This window comes from Syngnathus leptorhynchus, chromosome 1 (assembly GCF_054491065.1).
Source record: "Syngnathus leptorhynchus isolate UIUO chromosome 1, UIUO_Slep, whole genome shotgun sequence".
NCBI lineage: Eukaryota > Metazoa > Chordata > Actinopteri > Syngnathiformes > Syngnathidae > Syngnathus > Syngnathus leptorhynchus.
In genome coordinates, this window is record NC_141195.1 from 9,125,479 (window position 1) to 9,149,701 (window position 24,223).

The 24,223-nt window shown below is 41.1% G+C and overlaps 1 protein-coding gene across 1 annotated transcript in view; it reads left to right on the forward strand.

The window, feature by feature from the left end:
- The window catches only part of plxna2 (plexin A2), a 126,619-nt gene that overhangs the window by 83,232 nt on the left and 19,164 nt on the right, over positions 1 to 24,223 (forward strand). Inside the window, exons 8-21 of the mRNA XM_085929080.1 lie at positions 1,030 to 1,126; positions 4,135 to 4,249; positions 4,680 to 4,880; positions 5,422 to 5,518; positions 6,578 to 6,777; positions 11,896 to 12,047; positions 13,665 to 13,782; positions 13,883 to 14,019; positions 14,962 to 15,129; positions 15,971 to 16,064; positions 20,056 to 20,295; positions 20,596 to 20,739; positions 21,399 to 21,633; positions 23,621 to 23,763. Coding sequence (XP_085785206.1) covers positions 1,030 to 1,126; positions 4,135 to 4,249; positions 4,680 to 4,880; positions 5,422 to 5,518; positions 6,578 to 6,777; positions 11,896 to 12,047; positions 13,665 to 13,782; positions 13,883 to 14,019; positions 14,962 to 15,129; positions 15,971 to 16,064; positions 20,056 to 20,295; positions 20,596 to 20,739; positions 21,399 to 21,633; positions 23,621 to 23,763 — 2,141 coding nt within the window. The remainder of the gene's footprint in view (positions 1 to 1,029; positions 1,127 to 4,134; positions 4,250 to 4,679; positions 4,881 to 5,421; positions 5,519 to 6,577; positions 6,778 to 11,895; positions 12,048 to 13,664; positions 13,783 to 13,882; positions 14,020 to 14,961; positions 15,130 to 15,970; positions 16,065 to 20,055; positions 20,296 to 20,595; positions 20,740 to 21,398; positions 21,634 to 23,620; positions 23,764 to 24,223) is intronic.

The window sequence follows — 24,223 nt, forward strand, 5'->3', positions numbered from 1 at the left end:
GGATGTTCAGAGGAAAACGTGTCCACACACTTGTGTGAAACCAGAGCCTGATTCCCCACAGGTGCTTCGGAGAGAACAGGGCATTGTGGGTCACACAAACCTCCTAAACACTGAATGTCATCTGAAATTCAGGCTGCTCTGCACAAACAAGTGTACACATCACAGTCACACACACTCACACACACAGACACACACACACACTGTATTTATGGAGTCTGTATTCCCGTGTGGCTAGATGAGATAGATGAGAGGCTGTTTTACTGCGTGCACCGCAACGCTGCTTGGATACATAAAAGAACACCAAATCTTATTATGTTTTTACAATTTATTTTCTCAAGTAAATGTATTATGGTAATTTGAATATGGTATCATTTCTTCTGTTTCTGTACATTCACAAGTAATCCAATCTGTTCTATTGTTTGACAAGGTTGTTTACAGTCCCTCTTGCACAACACATTCTTCTGTGAAATTGCCCTATTTTAACACAGATTATTTCTTGAATGGGTCCTGATTAGGGAGGAATAACATCAAAAGAAGCAACTTCCATAAACGCTGACAAATTCTTTCACAAGACAAAAATGGCTACTTAAGACATCAATTGACGACTTTAACACTAGTTTAAACATCAAAATCATATTATATGAATCCCTAGATATAATAGATGTTCCCCCCCAAGGGACTTTGAGAAGTGCTTTACAGACATGAGCGTGATTTAAATGGCCACCTAGTAACTACTTTAATGAAATGCCACGACATCATTTCTTTTTCATTGTTTTCACCTTTAAACTTTTGGTCTATTGGCATTCGTATCTTTTGTATCACATGTATCATGCTTTGTATGTGATGGCTTTGATGGCCAATAAATCATCTGAATAAGAAATCAATTATAGACTCTCACAAAATATAATCTTTCTTAATACCTCAGGACCACATTTCTGATAATACAATACAATATGTTTGACTGACATAGAATGAAAATATTTTACAATACATTGTCTTCACCTACTTTTTGTGTCTTCTCTCTTTCAGATTGGTCGGGTGTTGAGCTAAGACTCAATTCAAAAGAGACGGGTCAGATGCTCATTAGCACGGAGGTCAAGTTTTATAACTGCAGTGTCCATCAACTGTGAGTAACTCTCTCATCTCCACATTTGCTCCCCAGAACTATATTGGATCAATGCTAGGAAACCATAAATATATTACATAGTCTTACAGAGTCGTCCAAACCAAATAATTACTATTACTAATCATTTCACCACACACATCTCTGTTGGAACATCTTTGTGGGGACTCTGAATGTTCTCCCCATGATTTGGTGGGTTTAAGGTACTCCTGTTTTTCTAGCTATAATTAAAGACTCTAAATTGTCTATTGGTGTGAATGTGAGTCTTAATGCTTATTGTGGTGTGATTGGCTGCCACCAACTGGTCCCAGGTGAACCCCACTTCTCACAACTAAAGTCAGCTGAGCTTGGTAGCTCATTTTATTTCTACTTATCTCGATTCTTTCATGGGACTCAAGGACACTTACTTAACTCGATGTAAGTCACATCAAGTCAATATTAATTAAATGAAACCAATTCATCATTGAAGGCACTTTCCATATGGAGCCTCCTCCGTGAATACAGATTTGACACATACTTGCAAACTTTGAAAAACCCTATCTCTCTCTCTCTCTCTCTCTCTCTCTCTCTCTCTCTCTCTCTCTCTCTCGACTTGTTTTTATCAAGATCTTGCTTTAATTAAAGAATTAAAACAATCACACAATTACTGTGTATTAAATAGGCGGATGATCTCCATGGCTGATCTGATTAACATACTAAAGCAGGTAAATGGCAGATCAAAATAGATCACGTCACAAATAAACAAATGCCCGATAAATATTCAATCTCAGAATGACAGAAAAGTCTTCATGGCTAATGAGTAAAATGTGATGTGTTGACCATGGAATTAAGAACCTTAATAGTCCTGAGAAGAGAAATTTAATCAAAAAAGCACATCAGACAGATGACCGCTGTATAGTCCCCAAACATGGTTGTTGCACCAGCTGCTATGCCAACATATAGGAAACAACCACTATCTGGCATTGTTGTTTGACCTTGGTGTAGTATGTGCTCTGTCGAGGGCCATTCTAGTTCAAAATAAAAATTTTGAGATCTCTGGAGCACATTTGCACTGCCCGACTTCACTTGACTGTGGCACTTTGTGATTTGTTGAGTGAGCTCCAAAGTACTTGCTGACTTGGACGTATCACTAAATTCAGAGTAGGAGATTAGGAGGTTTCACAGTAGCCGCGCTAATAGATGCGCACAAATCCAAAAGCACCCCTCGACATGAAAAAACGAAATGTTGAAGCCACGGTCTCCCTTGCTAAATCAAAGCTAGGCTGTGTTGTTCTGGAGTTTGCATACAACACACACAGACTCAAAGCTCACTAACCCTATAGCTCCAAATATCTTTGACTCTTTGAAAACCTTGTCTGAGCGATACAGAAAAAGCAATTACCAGCCTTCACATCAGTTCTCTTCATCAGCAATGACACAAACTTACACACACATAACGAGAAAAGGGCACGCGGCGCCTCGCCTCGCCTCGCACACCATCGAAAGCCAGCTTGTGCGCTCTCTGCTCGCCTGAGGGGGAGTCGGCCTTATTCTTTTGCATCCGTGGGCTCAGTCAGAGATCCCTCCCATGCTTTTTGCACCCATGAATATTTCACATTGAGCACGGGGAGGAGAGCAAGTAACAGAAGTGTGGCTGTAACAACAACACTGTTATCAACTGAGCCTGAATGCACGGTGTAGTAAATGCCGTTGCAATCAATTAAAAAAAAAAAAAATTTACCTAGTTATTTAAACAGGTCATGTCTTGGGTTATCAAATTTAGGCTGTTTTTGACCTTTACTATTAACAGTTGTTATCTTAGTTCCATACTTATATGACAAAAATACACCCTTGTCATTCATGGCTAGGACTGTCTGTTTTGTTGTTTTTATTATATTTATAATGTGATGGTAATTTAATCTCCATATTTCCCATGGGAAATTCATGTCGAAATCCAAACAAACTGGAGGTCAACCAATGTGCAGAAATAGACTGTGTTCAACCTTCATCCCTTTTTACCCTTAACCTAATTCCACAGTAATCCTTTTTACTGTGTTTTCAAAAAAGAAATCATTAAATTAAAATTAGTACACTTTACATTAAATAAAGCCAGCGCAGATGAGAGGCGCCACAATTTTAAGGCTTTTACGATATAAATAGTCAGAAAGATTAACTAAAATCAACACAAACAAGGCCTGCCTGCCTGCCTGCTGCATGATAAGTACTTTTTTTGCAGATAACTTGGGCACTTGCATTAAATGCAGCTTGGCATTTAGTAAGCAGAGATACACTCACGCACACACTGAATATTAACTCCGGCAAAACAGTCCTGTTTAACTGCTCAGATTTCTCTAGTGTATTCATTATTTGTGTTTTATTTCTCGGTATTTGTTCCTACTTCTTTCAAGTGGTTAGTGCAGATTGGGCTTGAGACTGGCCAATGTCTGCCTCAACTGTGAAATGTGCAGCCAGTGGTTAAAGTTCTGAAGTGTGATAAAAATGATATTTTGGCATTAATTTAAATCTGTCCGCACAGCCTTTGTTCATCCTTGTCTCCATACAATGCTACCCAACATTCAGGCACACCACTGTATGTATTGCACATAGACCATCACACACACAACAGCTGGTAATTACCCACAATGCTGTGCTAATGGTAATTGCAGGATCATACTGTGCCAGTGTCTTATTTGTCCTCATTACTCTACGTCGCCCTACTGTGTCGTCCGACCTCTTTTGTCATGACAGCTGCTTTTTAGCAGGCTAAATATGCCCTCCACCTCACTCCCACCCCATTCACACAGACCCAAGTGTATATTTTTGAATGTAAAGCAGCAGAAAAATGCATGCTGTGAGAACTTGGCCCTGAAGCTATCAGGTTCACAACCACAAGGACGCAACAGCGGGTGTTCACTTGGGGCTCAAAACTCATTTCCTGTGAAGAGTGTCGGCCAACTTGGTCAAACCTGCCCCCCCATCCGTTTCACACCGCCACACTCACTCTGCATGTGTGCGCACGTGTCCCCATGCAGGTGTCTGTCATGTGTGAACAGCGCCTTCCGCTGCCATTGGTGCAAGTATCGCAACTTGTGCACCCACGACCCGTCCAGCTGTTCCTTCCAGGAGGGAAGGGTCAACACCTCTGAGGTTGGTGAAAAGCACACACACAACACGGACCTTGAAGACAAACTTTTGATATTGACCCTCAAAATGTGTCTCAAAGTGAATCTTTTAAATTTCTTGCTTACAAAAACATACCTCAGAGTTCTGAAGCCCCTATATTGATGTCACTCACACATTGCACGATGATTCTATTCTCAAGATGCATTTCCAAAGACAATAGATATCGTATGGCTCCTTTAAAAAACATTAGCTGGAGCTGTCTGGACTACATAAAGCATCAGCATTAAGTACCACAAACATATCTCGTTAGCCCGCCATTGTTCTTACTTTGGACCCCGACAGCTCAGTCCATTTGCTGTCCATTACTCAGCACGATGCTAACCCATCCTATACATAGACCTGATTATTTACAAGACTATTTGGCACCAATGTTCTTTTGCTATCCGCCCCACAGGATTGTCCACAGCTGGTGCGCTCCGAGGAGATTCTGATCCCAGCGGGGGAGGTGAAGCCCATCACCCTCAAAGCCAAGAATCTGCCACAGCCACAGTCTGGCCAGCGGGGCTACGAGTGCGTCCTTCACATCCAGGGGGTCAGCCACCGCGTCACCGCCCTCCGATTCAACAGCTCCAGCGTGCAGTGCCAGAACAGCTCGGTAAGCTGCCTTCCCTATTGTTGTCTTCTTCTGTTCTTGGTGCCTGCCGCTGTGTCGCCACTGTATAATGTCAGGCTATTTCTGGAAACACATCACAATGTGCTCTATCTTTCCAAACTGTAAGTCAGTGTAGCAGCACTGGTTCTTCCCTACAGTCTAGCACACACTGACCTCTGCATTAAATTCCCCCAGGGGATCAAATCTACGGACGTACACATCGTCGGTTTCCCACACATGCACACAGACGAAGACTCGCCCAGACACACACTTGAAATGAAAGTCAGACTGGAAATCAGGCCATAACAGGCACTTCAGGACAGCATCTTTCAAGGCCAGAGGGGGATTCGAGTGTCCGCTCAGCTGTCCTATTTCTTTTGCTTTGCCACTTTGGCAACTCTCTGATGATGAGATGATGTAACTTTGGGGTAACAATGAAATGATATACTAGAACCAGTGCATCTACAAGTTTTTCCTCTTTTGTTATTTTTTAGCCGCCTTAATGAAATCCCACAATTCACTTTCTCACTCTCCTTATTTCCAGTACTTATACGAAGGGATGAAAATCAGTGAGCTGCCCGTGGATTTCTCTGTGGTGTGGAACGGCAACTTTATAATTGACAACCCAGAGAACATTCAGGGTGAGTTCAGTCAATTCTGGCATATGGTGCCTTGATCAAGCACGCTACATTTCTTTGACCCCCAACACGATTGGAGAAGGTGAACTTGGGTATGGTTTTGTTTGGGCTTTACACTTCCAGGGCAAGTTAAAAAAAAAAAAAAAAGCTATCACTAATCCAATCACAGGAAAGCGCGATAGATCTATTTAAATACCTTACTTACTGTATTATTTTAAATGTATGTCTTTATTTTATTTAAAAGTTATTAAGGATTATTTACAATACGGGAGATTAAAACTGTTTGCTTGTTTCAAAGTGTAGTCGCTTGCCAGGCTGAAACAGTTTAATACAGTACATTACATTATACAATTTTGTGAGCATTAACAAAAATACTCTCAATGTTTAACAATCTTTACAATTGCAAAATAGCAGGTTTAATTTGAACATAAAGCATTTATGCATTTTCTGTTCGTACTTGACAAAGCTGATTTCAAAGCATGCGATAGAAAGAATACAACTAGATACATTAAGTGGGACTGAAATTCTACAGCAGTCTTCTGCTGTATTGATGGCTTAGACTGTTGAATTTATAACATTTACTGCTTAAAATTGCAAATTATAAATTATTAAATACAATTATAAAGAAATTATTATAAATGTCCCACCCCAGAATAATATTGTTACGACTTTTTCATGTCAAATTATTTGTTTTACTTCATTAGAAAATTACCTCAATTGTTTACATTTTATAAACGATAATAACTATAACCGTCTTTTTGTAGCTCACAATGAATGTTTTCCCTTAACACTAGAACACTTTTCAGTCATCCCAGCACTCTAAATAAGTAAACATGGAATGCTGTATCGTAAATTGAAATCACTTAAAGTAAAGCGGCTTAAGCACAGATGAATGTACAGCTGTGTGTATGTGGGCTAACATTGCCTCAATACATCATTATAAAATGAGTGTGCACTCTTACTGTTACCAAACATTTTCAACCCAACGTTGACCAGGTTTAACAAATTTTGTGTACAATGCATATGTTTAAAATTTCGTCTCCATTTTTCTGTACTTCTCAGTTCACTTGTACAAGTGTGGCGCCCAGAGGGACAGCTGCGGCGTGTGTCTGAAGGCCAACAGGAAGTTCCAGTGCGGCTGGTGCAGCAGCGAGGGGAAGTGCACCCTGCGTCGACACTGCCCTCCCATCAACCCCTACACCACACGCTGGCTCAACTTGTCCAGCAAAAACGTCAAGTGCACCAACCCACGCATCACTGAGGTCAGCACATTGCACATTTTAATGCCAAACTCCAACACTCCGTCTGCTGTAGTGTGACCCATATATCACTCACCATTTGAGACAATGTGCATATACATGCAGTAATATTGCAGGGACTCATGTGCAAGCAAGATGGGCCGGGGAAGAAAATTGGGTCACTTGGACTGTGTTGTCTGACTGCAGACGTAGTTGTTCTAAAGGCTTCGTAAGCATCAATGCTAGCCTATAGCGGCGAGCTGCCGGTTATAAATAAAAGTCCCCATTTGTCTTCATTCACTTGACAATTAAACTTTAAGATCCTCCAACTTCCAGGAATTTGTCAACTGAAGCAATGTGCTCATTGATTGATGAAAATTCTTTTCATGAACCCGTGATAAGGTCATGAAATTACGACAAACACGCACCAAAAAGACCTTTTGCCAAAATATTGTCCCCTTTATAAACTGATCAGCAAGACAGATTCAGGGATCCAATAAAAAAAAAAATCTGACAACCAGATTTAAACACAAAACTTAAGTTTGGTCCCAAGCACAGGAGTCCAATATGAAATGCACTGCAAAAATTGCTTACAACATTGATTTATCATTGCTATCAAAACAAGTATCATTTCAAGGATTTTTAATTATTGTCATTGTTTAACTACCTCAGATCAAAAATTACATCTGTAAAGTGTTCCCAAACGCCTAATGAACTGGCACTACATAAAAGATCTCTTTTCTACTCTAAAATAAAAAAAGTAGTACTATAAATGAAAGCACCTCAGACTGCCTGTTTTTTTTTTTTTTGGTTTTGTTTTGTTTTTTCTTTGAGACTCTTAAGACAGGTGCAGAATTTAATGTGCTATGTCATCTCTCAAGGTTGCCCCAACCCTTTGAAAGTGATTATCATGACATAAAAACCTAATCAATTTTTCATTACATCACCTAGGTTTTCATTTATTTTTTTCTTCCTTTTCTTCAGTATTTGGAGAAAAACACAATGACGCAGTGAAAATGCTTTTCTTTGTATAAAAAAAACTAATCGCCGTTGAGTTGCTTGCAAATAGCCTTCTTGTATTGCTTCATCACTAAACTGAGGCACAAAAACTATTTCAAACATACAGCAACCGGACACACAAGTGAAAAGTCCTACTGGATCATAACCTTGAATCTTTTATGTCATTCCCGTAAGTGCATCATGTTTTTGTGAGTGGGTAACTGTAACAGAGAGATCAGGAGGTCCTCCCCTTTAATTATGCTTCCTAGCACAGCGGCGCACTGTGGTTCAACGCAGCCTTTTATCACTATATAGGTTCATTTGGCATTCTCTTACCATGCATCTTAGCCAATTAAGTATTGATGTCAATGACATGGTTAATTAATTTTCTGGATTTACACTAGATTAAACAATAAAGAGAACAAAGGCCATTGTGTAACTGTTTATGTTAATGATGATAACGAAAAACAATAGCGCTGGTATAGCTTTAAATATGTAGTCAAGTTACAGATTGTTTCTGAATGAACAGCCAATTGGATTGTCGTCTAGGTAGTAAGTCTATGATTAGGTCTTTTAGTATTGTTAGGTAATTTAAGACAAACATGGGAATTAAGAAAAATGTGTGGCTTTTTTCATTAATCCAGGCCACGGTTTTAGAATAATCACTGAGATATTCTGTAACTAAATTAAAATTAGAAAACATCCTTGTGTATTTTGAAGGCATAAGCGGCATATCATGCACTGGTTTGGCTCTTCCGGCATCTATGAGTAAACCAAACACTTTGCTCAGCGAAGCGAGCCCCCAAGCCCCAATTTCTCCTGCAAATGTGCAGATGTTTGCATCGTTTCAAATTCAATTCAAATTCACCATACGGTTTTGTTAAGCTGTTTTCACAATAGCAGTTTGACCATGAAACAGATGATTTATTTTTCCATTTGCTTTGGACATTGTTGAAAAATGCCCAACTACTGGCGTCCCTGAACAGATTGTGTTAGATGTTCCCTTGCAACAACAGGAATTATGACTAAGTGTAAGACATAACTCCCTGAGTCTTTCACATCCAATGAGACAGTATTGTTTGGCTCAGCACATTTTGCAAGGGTAGTAGAAGGGACTTTTAATGGGTTGGGAGTAAAGTAACACCTTTTGTCCTACTTTGTCTTCACTTTTGAAACACCTTTATAGCACAAGTTCATTGCTTCAAACAAGTTCCTACCTACTTTTGTCTCTGGCTGTGTGATTAGAATTTCTTTAAGGGGAAGACATCCCTCTGGTGCATTAAATGTATTAATATATTTGATTCAGATTACATGCACCGAAACCCATCCCACTGAGCTAATTTGTATACATACGAGCACATTAGTAGATGTGCCCACCACAAGATAGGTCTTTTGAATAATTAATGTTTCTATTAAGTGCCACGGCACCTCCCACCATGGGCCATTAATATTAAGGTGATGTGGCGAGTCACATAGGGAAACAAGATCAAATGAAGTTTGATGGGCTTTTGAGGGAAGGCAAACCTGTGACGACTTTTTACATTTTACAGCTACGGCAAAGAGGCGTCCCATCCTTGCACTGAATATCAATATTGCCTCGGGAAAAACAAAATATTCTCACTTCTTCACAAGGTGTTGACAGTACACAACAGGCAGGTGGGACTGTCAGTCACTGGCTGCAAAAAGAAACTCCTCGCTCCTCTTTTTGATTTTGCAAGAGTGGGTGGACTGGAATGGATAGGCTCAGTTCTGCCAAGCGGCTCTGTTGTTATTCTGTGAAATCTTACAGTATTCAAATTATTGGCCCTGACGATAGTTTTCTTTGGCATTAGGTTAACAAACTGCAGGGCTTAGAGGTTTACTATACAACAGAGAACACTTTAAAGATAAAAACCTAGTATCAGTTTATTGGCTTTTTGATCAGAGAGCAGATACGCCTGCAAATTGTACTCTGAATTAATTGAAGTGGAATGTAGGACCTTTGGTTGGGCATTATTGTGTTTGGCTGTAAACATTTTGTTTTTAGTCTCACTCGGCTCAGCATCATGTCCCCAACCCTTAGTTCATCTGAAGCAAACACCCTGATGGACAACCCAAGGCTTCTTTTCAGCTATTTTGGTACCCCTTCGTTTCCTTTATTTTTCTTTAAAAACAGATTATCCTCTCAAATGTGCCTAATTGCTTTCCTGGAAGTTCCTCTCGCTAAAATTGGACTGCCTCGCCCCTCATTTGAGGTTATCACATCAATCTTAACTCCTGCTCTGATAGTCGACAAAATCTGCAAAGTATCAAAAGTGGTGGTGGTGGTCGTAAGTGGACAGAGTTCTGACCCCCTAAGCTGGAGCGAGATAAGAGGAAGAAAGGTTCACAGCGAGAGCTGGTTCATACAATGTGCAAGCTGATTGGCCGGTTGCAGGGAATTACCCTATACAGACGGTGTGACGATACGGCCAGGCAACCGTTCTGCTCCATAAATGGATTACACAGAGAGCGTGATGTGGCCGTACTAGATATGATTTGAAGGCTAAGGGTAGTATGTGAAAAGGTCAAATGAAGGGATGGTCTGTGAGTCTGCAAAGACAAACAATGTCAAAACTGGTAATTGCAATAACTCTAAATATCATTTGTTGCACTGTACAAAGTATCTTTGCAGTGGTGGGTTTTTTATATTTGTTCTCCTTAGTTGGCCTCGATAAAGGTTCTGTTCTTTCCCACTCATGTTGTTTTGTTTGTATTGTCACCTGGGACTGATTAGAGAGGTTCTACAAAACTGTTTTCTACAATTACATCTTTGTCTAACAACTGTCTCAGCAATTGCACATTAACCTTCATGTTAAATTGTATACGGTTTAATAAATCCTGAAGAGATAATAACCTAAGATGAACAGTATTTTTATGTCCAAAAACGATCACCTGGTTCATACAGCAAACAATTTAGGCTGCAAACTAGCTCAGCCGCAATCCATTCAAGTGGTGCATCCGATTAGGCTACCATTGCTTCAAGATTTGGCAATTTCAAAAATCATAACCTCCTTGATGCAAACGTCAGATTAGATAGATGAAATTGTTTACGCTAAAACTAATGCATTATGACAGGCAGGCCTAATACTACTCAACTTCCACCACCACTGTCTACTTTTTACTCTCTTCTGTGACTAGGATTTTTTTTTCCCTTCCCCCTTTTACTTATGCAACTATCTTCTAAGCCGACTCAAATAGCAGTCATTTCTTGACATGGATATATTTAGCCATTATGCCAACATGCCTAAACAGAACTGAAAGATTTAGATGTACTCAGACCCCTTAGGCTGCGCAGTGACACACTTACTTTACTTCCAGAGCAATTAATGTCCACGGGATCTAGATTACAATGCCGGTGTCCCACAGGGACATTGCAATCCCCCAGTGAGTCCAGGTGGGAGGGTTCTCAAATGGCGCTCAGTGACACTCTACAACAAAATGTTGGTTTTCTTGTTGGTACTTAGCTTGCATGGCAGGTAGTTGCGTATTGATTGTTTTGTTTCTCGAGCATCTCCACTCTACTGCCGGACAACTCGGTCTTATCGCCAGTGAAGCATGGTAGTGTCAGCATCATGATTCTGGGCCGTTTTGCTTTCTTAATTTTAGTCACATCCCCAGTCATGAGATTGCTTGCACTCTTCCCATTATCATGGTTATTATTGTCTCGAAAAGATTTGTTTTAAAAAGTTCAGTCGTACCATTTATAGCTCACATTAATGGCGGAGGAAGTTTCAACATGATTTACCTTGGTCTCATTTTCTTACATCCCAAAAACCTCTCATTTGAACAAGGGTGTGGAAACTTTTTATAGCCACTGCATTTTATGTTACATCTGCTAGCACGACTGATTCTGAAAGCCCTGGGCAGATTGGATTGAAATGAGAGTACACACAGCCTGAAATCTTATTGGACTGAAACAAATCTAAGATACACAAACTGAAAGTAGTGCAGATCAGAGAAACACTTCAGAATAAAGACAGACAATACAGCTTCATGGAAGACATTTTAGGAACTTCGGTTGTGTACTTGTGGTCAAGCTGGCCTTGACGTCTCACAACGATGAACTGAAATGATCATCATGATTTGTCGACCCTAATTGTGTCTGCCTTCTGCCCTGTAAAGGTAACCCCAGTAGCCGGTCCCCCCGAAGGAGGCACGCGGGTGACCATCCATGGTACCAACCTGGGTCTGGCCTTCTCAGACGTGGTGGACAACGTGGAGGTGGCGGGAGTAAGGTGTGCTCCTGTGCAGGATGGCTACATTATTGCTGAACAGTAAGTCCTTTAGGTTACACTGGAACATTGGTATCTCATTTTGTTCATAACATTCTTAAATGTTTATATGTTCAGCGGATAAACACTTGTGGACTTTTTGAAATTGACCTGACACGCATACTTTACATAGCTTGATTTGTACTGTCCCAAAACCCTTTGACTCTGGCATCCCTGGTGCCCTATGTGCAGTTCAGTAACACTCCATGAAATGAAGCTTCAATTTGTTTCATGAACCCATTATTGTTTTTGTCTCCTTTAAATGGCACTGTTGGTTTGAATCAAGGTGTTTAAAAAATGGAAAGTCAGTGTGTTTTCACAGAGTGCCACCAAGATGAGTTAAAAAAAAATAATAATACAACTACTTCATGAAGCAAATTTGAAGCTTCATTTTCCCAACCTACAATAAATAAATAAGGCTGTACTTCAAAGACGCACATATCTTTCTCTATAGCGGGAGTAATAAATCATGTAACCCAACCTTCATTAGATTCAATTACAACACCCCAATCTAATTACATTTCCCACAACTACATAGAAACACAGAGTTAAGCTTTCATCACTGCTCAACATCAAGTTGAAGAATAGGAGAACATGTACATGCATGCAGGCTATCACGGTCAAGGGTCTCCACGGGCCTTTAACCCCAATAGTTAACTTGACCTACTTCTTCCCCAAGAAACAGAATAGACTCTGTTCACATTAGGGACCCTATATTCGAGTTCATCTGAATTTGTATGGGCGGATATATGACTAAAATACATGAAATAAACATGAAATGCACATAGTTGCAAAACCACCACAAATGTCCTGCTTGGTTTGAAGAAAACAACTTTCTAGTTGATAGCACACTAATTCATGGACACTGCTCTCCACTGAAAGGAAAATGAAAACCTAAAATAAAATAACATTTTATGAAGATGTGAACTTCAATATCATGTCCTTTACTTAATTTTTTGTTGTTTTTCGTTGTCAGACTTCCTGTGATGAACTCAATATCAATACCATGTGTCTGTTTCACTGCTGCTGTCAAGAATGTCATCAAGGAAACACTTCCATTCCACTTTTTGACCTTCAAAAAGGCAAAACTACCCTTTTTAGAAAAAAATAATTGCCAGGCTTGTCATCTCGGAGCCATCAGATGTGTACACTGTTCGACACATTTGTATGCCAACAAATTATTTTATCATAAGATACTTCCTCATTTTTATAAGCTTAATGAGAACCTAATTATTTTTGACTGACAGAGAATAGTCAGAGAAATATTAATTTAGGACTATGTTCAGTATCAGTTCAGCAGAGTTTGTGGTGGCCTACAACTGAACTGCAGAATAACGAAAGCCGTTTAAAATCTATTGTATGCCTTAATTAATAGTTTAAGAGAAATATTATGAAGAGTGTCAGAAAGATGCAGTATGATCATTTACCACTAAAACTACGTAACATAGTCAAGGGTATACCTCATTGAGTATAATGTCCATAGTGGCCATTATTTAGTGGATGGTTGGTGGAGATAACTTAGATCAACTTTCATTTGATCATATTGTTGAATTTTTACTTGAATTATCTCCTTTATTTATTTATATGAATATTTGCTATACTGTGTTTTTTTATTTACAGAATTGTGTGCGAAATGGATGCCGCCCCGGCAGACAGTCAACCCGGTCCAGTCCAGCTATGTGTCGGAGAGTGCAGACCTGAACTCAGAGCTCGATCTAATCAATTCTACTCCTTTGTGGTACACTTTACTGCTATAAAATACAGTCAGCCAGCCAGCCAGCCATCATTGACCCATTTTCCCAACTGGTCAACCAATCTCAATATTTTGTATTTTGTAGACACCCACAATCACCGGTTTGTCACCCAGCAGAGGTCCAGAATCTGGCGGTACCAAAGTCACAATCATCGGAGAAAACCTCGGTGCTGGCAGCAATGTCAGCGTTCAGTTTGGAAATCAGACATGCGAGTTCTTCAGGTGAGAAGCAATGCCATATTCAAAATCATGGGAAAAAGACAAATCCCACAAATCTCAAAATGGAAAAAGTTGTGTCTTGATGTTTGAGCTCAGCATGACACCAAACAAACCCTTCTGCAACACCCTGAATTCCCCTCACTCATGTCCCAAACTCAGGCTGACATCTGGAACGATCCACAAGACTGACTTATTTAAAGTGGTTACCAGACGATGCCTTTTTCATCCCCATTGGGGATGCTTTAAGTCCAATGTGTCTTTTAGATTTTCCACTTTGAGTTTCTGCTGTGTGGGGCTGGATCACACCAAGCGAGACACTTGCGAGCTCCATTTTGTTGTCTATATGGTTGTGACCCCAAGACATTCATGTTCATGGAAGTATACATCAACAGTCAGTTCACTGACACGGTCCGTTCTGGCTTTCTTTTTGACATCTTGGTACTACTTCCTTTCTACCGTGAGGTTTACGCCTGTCAGGTAGTCAGAACATGCTGCACTATGTGGGGTCAAGCGTTTGAACAAAGGCTCTGAAATCTTTGTCCTCCACCACACTCCAGTAAATGGCTGACCATAAGATGTGATTGTTGCCTTGTCTAATTTTCATCAACCTTTTAAAGGAATAGTCGATTCGATACGTGTCGTTTTATTTTACCTTCCCAGAGGCGTCAGATTTGCTGGTCTCGGATTTATCGCTAAGCGTTAGCCAGGTGACTGGAGGTTAGTCGACAAATGTTTCGTAAATGTTCAAATAGTGCATTCGAATTGCCTGAGTGTAGCATCATCTGTAGGTTCCTTCTTGGCATCACTCAACTCTACCCATGTCACAATATGGCCACCAGCAAGCTGAGATGTTCATTGCAGAGGGAGCAGTACCATTTGGTCCATCTACCAATGCTTTATATACATTGCATTAATGTCAATCATTTTTGTTCTTTATACTTGCAGTCGAACTATGACGGAGATTGTTTGCTGCTCCGCACCGTCTTTGTCTGGGATCAGCCTGGTCCGGATCAGCGTGAGCGTGGACCGCTCCCAAATCAGGGATAGTCTCACCTTTGAGTATATCGAGGATCCTACTGTGGTGCGCATTGAACCTGACTGGAGCATTGCCAGGTAAAAACAAAAAACAAACAAAACCACCCCTGATCTGTAGGTTGTGCTACATAAAACGGCAATATATTCAGTCACATTCTCATCAACGCTATCGTGTGAAGCTTCGCCGCCAAACAAGCAGGCGTAAGTCAATACTGCACTTTCAATTACTTCTCTTTCAATTAGTTTGGATGTGATGGAGCTGCCGCAGCAGACAGTCCACGGACAGTCTCTCATTGAATGCAATCCTGAGATGCACTACTAATTAAAAAGAGATGAATCAGATTGTTCGTAACTCAATTTAGTAGAAAATCTTGCAAAAACTCATGCAAGCTATTTCACAGGAGAAGTTTTATTTTAATAAAATCTTGTAAAAATACTGACTTCTGCCAAGTGAACAAGTGAGGTACAATCAGGTTCCACATTAACACTTTCAACAAACTTCAACTTGACCTAATTTGATCTGCCAGATATAAGATTGTCCCAATAATGTCAGTTTTCATGTTAAATCTGGTTCAGATCCATATCAAACTTTGTTTTTCATTCCTGCAAAAAATATTTATAAATAAAATAAACAACTTTATATTTATTTCACCTAATGTATATATATATTGTACACAACTAAAATAAAAATCCCCAAAGAGCTGACTGTTATGCTGACTGACCATTCACACTAAAAGCGAGAGAATTCCCAATTGTACACCATCAGCAACATTCAGTTATTATTCCAACATTCAACATTGGAGAAATGCAATAAAACCCACAAACTAGCCTTGAGAATATCTTGACCTCAGATGACCAATAATGAACTATTTCAATGACACAATCTCTTGTGTACATCTCCACTTTTGGTTTTCCTCAGTGGCCACACCCCTTTGATGGTGACCGGCACCAACCTGGATGTGGTCCAAGAGCCTAGGATTCGGATCAAGTATGCCGGCAAAGAGTCAGTCAATGTAAGTGTCATTGTGCATGATTAGGGTCAAGGGGACCTCTAATGGCTTTCGATGGAAGATTAAGCACTGCAGGATGTCGCTGGTCAGCATAAAGATACCCCATATAATCAAAATCCCAGCATTGGGAAATCGTTACAAATTACATTTGAGCCTCCGTCTTGATGGCGTTTTTTTTTAATTAAGAGGCTGGGATTTGTTCCTAGTGCTCTCTAGACAAAGAAAATGGCTGTGTTAAAATGAAGAATAATATCATGTAGAGTGGTAAGTAGGTAGCCAGATAGGTAGGTAGGTAAAGAGATAGGTAGATGGATAGATTGGGTAGATTGATTGGATGGAAAGTTTCCCCAAAATTGTGAGTTGCATTGAGAATTGATTCAACAGATGGTGAAAATGCACCTTTAATATGTATGTAGTGGTACAAATATTGTCTAGTAGATAGTTAGTCGAACAATTATTGAAAAATGCAGACCACTAAAGGCTTCATTTTACAGCATCTCAGATGAAAAAAACTTCCCTCATCTGTAGTCCTGCTTGGAACTGCTGACTGCGGTCTAAAATTAGCCTCAAGTGTGTTGCTTGTTTAAAGCACAACTCTGCCTTGAATCTTTATTCCAGCAATGTTTACCCGCATGAGGACACAGTTTCCTTTAAAGACCTTTGTGAGATATGAAGGCTGTGTACATTACAAGCGGGCTGTTTTATATTCGCAATGACGCATAAACACTTCCTGCATGGCCTGTTAAAATGCGATTGACTGGTCTTGGTGTCGGCATTGCCCGGCCTTGAAAGAGATTTGTTCATCTCTTCCGCCTCGCAAAAAGCTGCAAGCCGCACTGTCTTGATCGCACACAAGGAGAATGAATTTCTATTAAATGGTAAGCTAACCGCTAGACATATTTCATACCCCTCCCGTTGTTGATGGAGGCCGGCCGCCGTCTCCCGTGAGTAATCCACCAGTATCTGTCTGTCAAATGATAACCTGTTGGCTAAATGACCTCCTTGCTTCCCTCTCCCTGGTGTCACCTTCATTCAAGCACAAAGAGGAAAAAAAAATGGCTTGGCCAGAGCTTTGTATCATTCGTCAGAATTTAGATTCAAGTTAAAATTGTTCATCTTCAAAGATTACATTTGCCACATTAAGGTTTCTGAGCTGATCAAAGGTTTCAGCAGAGGTTGTTATTGAATCCTATCAGTACTCCTCAAATGAAAGCATTGGCCATCATCCATAATGGATACTCAATACTTGCACATGATATGTTCTTATTGATGTTCTGTTGTGCGATGAATGCTCTGCCATACATCTCCGCGCTATCAATGATTGGTTCATTCAATCACGGCGGCCTCTCGAGTGTCAGACTGCAGCACTACTTACGTGTACTGATGGGGCATTTATGTTCTAGTTTATTGTATCATCGGAAAGAATGATGCTTGGAACCGCCAAGATGTGCTTTATTTAACATGTCCACTTTAAGAATTTCATTCATCAGCATGGAGTTTTGCGTTGTGCTTCAGCTCGCGTTTAAATCAGCAGTCCGGGGATGTCTTCGCAGAGAGAGACTAAACAAAATATATTTCATTCATCACCAGAGTCGGAAAAGAAATCATTTTAAATATCAGGAGTATTCAAGTCAAGTCAAGTTTATTTGTACAGCGGAATTGCAGTTTATGTTCATTCATGCACTCGGACTCAGTGTTGAGATGGCTCCAATTTTTAACGTTGACTCGTTTGAAATCATGCTGACAAGTTGACTCGCTAACCTCTAGCTTGATGAACACGTTGGCTTGTGTACCACACACAAGCTCGTGTGGATACAAAGTTTGGATTCGATGTCAGTTTGGCTTGGCAGGAAAACAGTGTAGGAGTAGCACAGCACAGGGCCAGCCATCTCTTGAATGCTAGCCTCCGGATGACCCCTAACCTCCATCCCACACACATCTCTTCGAGGCCGTATCCTATCTCCCAGTGCTTTCTCACTCTTACCCTGGCCAGAGTCCATTTTGGTAGTTTGCTTGGCAGTACTAGCTTTATGATATATTCAGCCAAAGGCATTCGAGAATGTTGCTGGCTGCTTCACTTTTCGAGTGTAGACCAATGAGGCCACAAGTCCAATTATTTTCTTGAACAGTTGACCTCATTCCACGTTATCAACATGTGAAGCTTCCCTCTCTGAATGGCCTTAAGGAATGTGTTGTGCAGTCAGTATTTGGCAAGACGCAGATGGAGCTGTAGATACAGAGCCGAGCCCTTTTGACAAACTACATTGTTGGCATCTGGAAGTTATGCAGTGCCGTGTTTTGTTGCAAGGACTGAAAAGAACATCCAATGCTAATATTCCAAGGCCTGCAGCGTTTTGTCGGTATGATGATTGATAGTCCCGGCCTGCAGCCAAACCACATTTGCTTATCAAATCTTTCAATGGTTCATTCACCCATCACGTTATACTTGCTTGTCACTTTGGATTCCACCTTCCATAACCAAGAAAAAAAAAAATGATTGCAGCTGTTTTTGGTCCTAACAGGGTTCAACATGTGACACGATAAGAGAAAGGAGGGTAAAATAGGGACTGTCGTCATTTCTGACAGTTTAATGTTACAGACGGTCATATCGGCTGCGGACTTTTAAACTGCCACTTGCTTGTCAAAGGCTCGCTACTGCAGAACGACAGAACCTTTGGAAAGGGTTTTCCTACATAATACATATCTACAAGGAAAGTTGAGCTTACACTCACAAAAGCAATGTCACGGCATTGTTGGAAGATAGCACTAAGGATCCAGTTTGATTGTTCTGATGTCCTCCATGAAATAGTCATGGCCCCTTGGTGCCGTAATATAGCAAGGAATCTGAAGATGCTATGCAAAGTATTAACCAGCGTTATGGTCCTTTTTGTGTTTTGTCACCGTTTGTGCTTTGCAATCACAATTTCAAGGACGATAGGGTTGAAAAATGGCAAGTTGAGATCTTTCTGTGTACCTTCAGGAGACGAGAACAATAATGCAGTCATAAAATGGCTCAGACATTATGATGTAGAATTGAAGTCCATGTCTCAGTTGGCTTCCCTGCTAGTCTACACGCAAACACAACACCTGCTCTCGAGGACACAACTTGTACGATGTTGACCGCACACAACTCTGCATCTATCTCCCTGATTGGCTGTGTCACCACACACACACACACACACACACACACACACACACACACACACACACACACACACACACACACACACACACACACACACACACACACACACACACACACACACACACACACAACAGGTAGGAGGAGTGGTATTTGCTTGCATTCAGGAGCTTTGGTGATATTTGCCTCTAATTAAGTTTCTTCCCCAGAGAGGGGGAGCAGCTCGGGAATGAAAGCAGATAAAAAAAACCTCTGTGAGCGGAGTCGCTGCTCGGCAATCAATCCTCGCCTCCCAAACCCTGACTCCCTCCCCTCTCTCCCCATCCTCCCCCTTTCCAGAGCTGAGCCAGCGAGGATAGATGGGAGACAGCTCTCTCATCTGGGCAAACTGGAGAGAAGTAATAAAAGAGCCATAGCTCAGCCTCAGTCTCTGGCAGAGAAGGAGCTCCTCCATGCTTTGTGCCTGATATTTTTCACTTGAGTACCAGCGGCTATTTTTATTTTTCATCTCATGGAGGCTTACTGAACAATAGAGATTGATTTAATGATCGAGAGTCGATTCTTTATATGCCAAATAACGCTGGTCTCGCTGTGTTTTCCTCGGCGATTCCAAAGACAGATTACCTGATTACATTGCAATAATGTGCTTCTTTTGGGTTTATATTTGCTTAATGGCAGGGACCTATTCAAGTCCAGAAAATAGCTAAAAAGAAAACAGCAATCACGTTTTATTCCATGTTACTATTTCCTAATGAAATCACCTGTAATTATTTTCAAGAGGAGCAAAATGAAATGGCCAATTTGAAGTGCATAATATGCTATTTTCAGATTTGCGTCTGTTGTCCTCTACAGGTGTGTAAAGGGTTGAATGCGACCAGCATGAGCTGCTCAGCTCCTTCCCTGGTGGAAGATTACCATCCAGGCTTGGATACTGTGAAACACGCTGACGAATTTGGCTTCATCTTCAACAACGTGCAGGCGCTGCTGGTTTACAACAACACCAACCTCCTCTATTACCCGAATCCTTATTTTGAACCTCTCAGCACCAACGGGGTCCTAGAACAAAAGCCGGGATCTCCCATCATTCTCAAGGTCTGCACATTATCCAGATCCCCGTGTTCAGCTTTCGCTTGTGGTGGTGGGCAAGTTGATTTCATGTGACAGTTGAATGTATGAAAGAGAATGCTAATGAAGTAATTTACTCCAATTATTGTCATGGGTTCAAATTTGCCCTTCTGTCGTCACTGTTTTATATCAATTTCACACAAGCATCTCATTGACAGAAGGTGTGTGGCACATGTTTCGTTTTTTGACAGGCTTTTGAAATCATATTTTACTTGAAAGTGTTTTGATGTGACACATCTCAATTGCAAAGCCCTCGTGTCCCCACAGGGCAGAAACCTGCTTCCTCCAGCCTCTGGAGGGGTGAAGCTTAACTACACAGTGCTGATTGGAGAGACCCCCTGCTCCGTGACCGTGTCCGAGAGCCAGCTGCTGTGTGAGCCGCCCAACTTCACTGGACAATACAAAGTCATGGTCAGTGCGGAGCCACAGCTACTTAGCATCCAACTGTCTTTTTTTTCCATCTGTCCCTACATAGGGGATTTTATCTTCATTATAATTTCAAACTCCATTATTCATGCACTCATCATTGCTCATTCAGCCGAGGGAAAAGGGTTAAAGGGAGAGTGAATCTGAGTACGTTCTTAGCCGCCAAAAGGTTCTGTAATCCACTGCAAGAATTTGTAATTGCTTGCTAGCATTTGAGTGCTTGCCTTCATTGTGTATGCAGCCGTGTGTGTTTGTACCACACACAGCATTTCAGAGCCCGAGTGCAGACTTTGTGTTCATTTTCACCGTTAGTGTCCTGCGCTGATCTTTAGGGATATTTTTCAAAGAACCATGTTTGGCAAGTGTTCAAATTTATCCCAAGGCCACAAGTCAACGTGAGCCATAAACTCTCCTAGTCACTCAGATGATAAATGAAGATTAAAAAAAATATTCATTTGATTGATTTGACATTAGATTGGTTTGAGAATACATGCACTAAAGTAGTCCAATTGATGGATGAACGGATTGACGCATGGCCAGTTAAGGTCAGTAGGTAACTTCTTAGATCTCCTTACATCACCATCTTCAGCGTCTCGGTATTGCAGTTTTGACGAAAGATGAAAATGACAGGCGTTCTTTCACAGGTTCAAGTCGGCGGCCTCCACGTCTCACCTGGCGCCGTGCACATCATGTCCGACAGTCTGCTGACCCTTCCGGCCATCGTCAGCATCGCTGCCGGAGGGGGCCTCCTCCTCATCATTGTCATCCTTGTCCTGATTGCCTACAAGCGAAAGTCGCGTGAAAACGACCTCACGCTCAAACGCCTACAGATGCAAATGGACAACCTGGAGTCGCGAGTCGCCCTGGAGTGTAAAGAAGGTTAGTAGACCTGGGGTGGAGTCCACCATTTGGGTTTATGAACGAACAGTACAGTTCAGTTCACATAATGTTGCTGATATGCAAGAGCCACATGTCAAGAAGAAAGTTTTCCTTCATTGTTTATGTACCAGATGCGGAACTTACAGCCCCCTTACCTGCTGCATTCACACAGACCATGCTGGAAATAAAATCTAGTGATGGAAAAGTGAAGCTTCATGAACCAGTTGTATTTTTTGACTCCTCTACATGGCACGCTCTGCTCAACATTGGGCTGAAAGCACATTCACACTCAAATTCTTAAACCCTTTTATTTAAACCAACACTGTTGACAACAATGACATTTAGAGGAGTCAAGAATACAACTAGTTTGTGAAGCAAATTTGAAGCTTCGTTTTCTTAATAACATGAACTATCAGGATTTAATCTTTGAAAAAGAACAAACGGGATTAGACAGCTGGCTGGAGACATGACTTTTGCTCACAATGTGAATTTGTGAAGCCTGTCCTAGTTCTTATGTAGCTGTGTTTGTGTGTGTTTTATAGAAAGCAAACCATACTTGGTCTGTGTGTTTTAAATAATGCAGTGACACAGTCGTTGAATCTGACCCAGCGTGCCATTGTGACCCATGGTCTTGTTAGACAGTCTCAACTCTATTAAAGACACAATATAATTGGAATATTTATCTATATCCACAAATGCATATGCCACATTTCATTTTTGTAAAGTTAAAAAAAATACATATTTCAATTCTTGCCATGCTTTGCCTACTTTTATCGACTTTGCTACACCTCAGTACAATTCGGATAAGTACATTTTGATCACGCTTGTGGTGTAACACAATGAATCAAATTCAAAAGATAAACATGACAGCATAATAATGCAAGTTCATGCTATTTTTATTTCAACACAGAAGTGTCATTAATACATATTGCATCACTGCGGCAATACACAACAGATTTACATGGAATTGTAAACCTTTTGGGATGTTCATCTACTGAAGCACTACTGCGTAGGTGTCAAACTCGAGGCCCAGGGGCCAGATATGGCCCTGTGAAGCCTATATTCTATACTATAATATGAGTCTTTCATACATTTGCATTGACGGTCATAAAGGCCCTCCAAAGCAAATTATGACTACAATGCGGGTTGTGACAAAACCGAGTTTGACACGCCTGCTTTACTACATAGTCTTTAGTAAGTTGTGAATTTTGAAGACACATGAAGTTAATATTTCACAAAAAACATTCACAAAAGTAAATCATCCTATTATCGGAGTGAGGTAGTTTATTCTGACCCAGGTTGACCCACTTGATTTTCTTATGGAATCTTCCTCGTTGAATGTTGGACTCAAATGTCACAAAACCTTTTGAATGGACACATTAATGAGAGATTCAACAGTGTTGGAAATGCACAAGATGAATATTTTCATCATTAAAAGTTGCAGTGGTTTTGCCTGCAGCCTGGATTTAGATGGGCACCCTAGCTGCAGGGAATTGGAAGGGGGATGACTATATGAAGAACTGCCGCTGCTCCCGTGATAGCTTTCGGACGGGGTAAAATGAAGGGGGTCTCCCCAAGGGCGGCAAAGCTGAGACGTGGGGGCAGGGGGGTGGGGTGGCGCTAGCGAACTGGAGACAGAAGTCTGGATGGAGCCAATTAGCCGACACTCACCTGCAGCCTCATGCTGAGATGATCCACACACTGCTGGGGCCAATTTACTGTCTCCTCGATAAAAAATTGGGGGAGAATGGGAGGTGTAGTCAAGGAGGGGGGTGGTACTGTGTTTTTCGTTAAAGCTCAAATGTGAAATATTGAGTTTCTCTGAAGTGAAGACTACCTTGGGCTTTAACTTCATCATAGTGGTAGTGAACACTGTGAAGATAAGAGTGATTCGCATATTCTGTGCTTGGGGATTAGAGCGTACTTTTTTTCTTGCATTCCCCCTAACTGCCGTCCCTTTCTTTTTCTCCACTTTTTTAACAAAAAGCATTTGCTGAGCTGCAGACTGACATCAATGAGCTCACCAGTGATCTGGACAGAGCTGGCATTCCGCATTTGGACTACAGGACCTACGCCATGAGGGTGCTCTTTCCCGGTATTGAGGATCATCCTGTCCTCAGAGAGCTGGAGGTAACAACCAGGACACAAAATGAACTGAGGGCGGGGCAAGTGTCTTTTTCACTCCACACATGTCACTTTCAAGAGAAGAATAAAGGGTAGCATCATGCTGCTTATCCTCTCTGCCCCCTCCCAATCTGAAATTTGACTCCTTAGAAGCAGAGCATAACATAGAAGAGTCTTCCCGTCATAACAAACAAAGGTTCTGTGAAAACATTTTTGCTGAAGTTAGTTAAACGTACTTTCAGTGTGTTCTTATGCAAGAGTTTTCTTTTCCAAACAACCCACAAGAGTGTGGGCTAAATTTCATCACTGAGATCATCTTACATGTGCAAGTTCTTTGACATTTGGCTGCTGGAGAAGGGCGCCGTACTCTTTCATTGGCGCTGGTCAATAATTGATTAAGAACTTCTCAGTTACTCACCATGAGCACCATGAGGGGGCTGTCTGCCAGCATGGAATGAAACTGGAG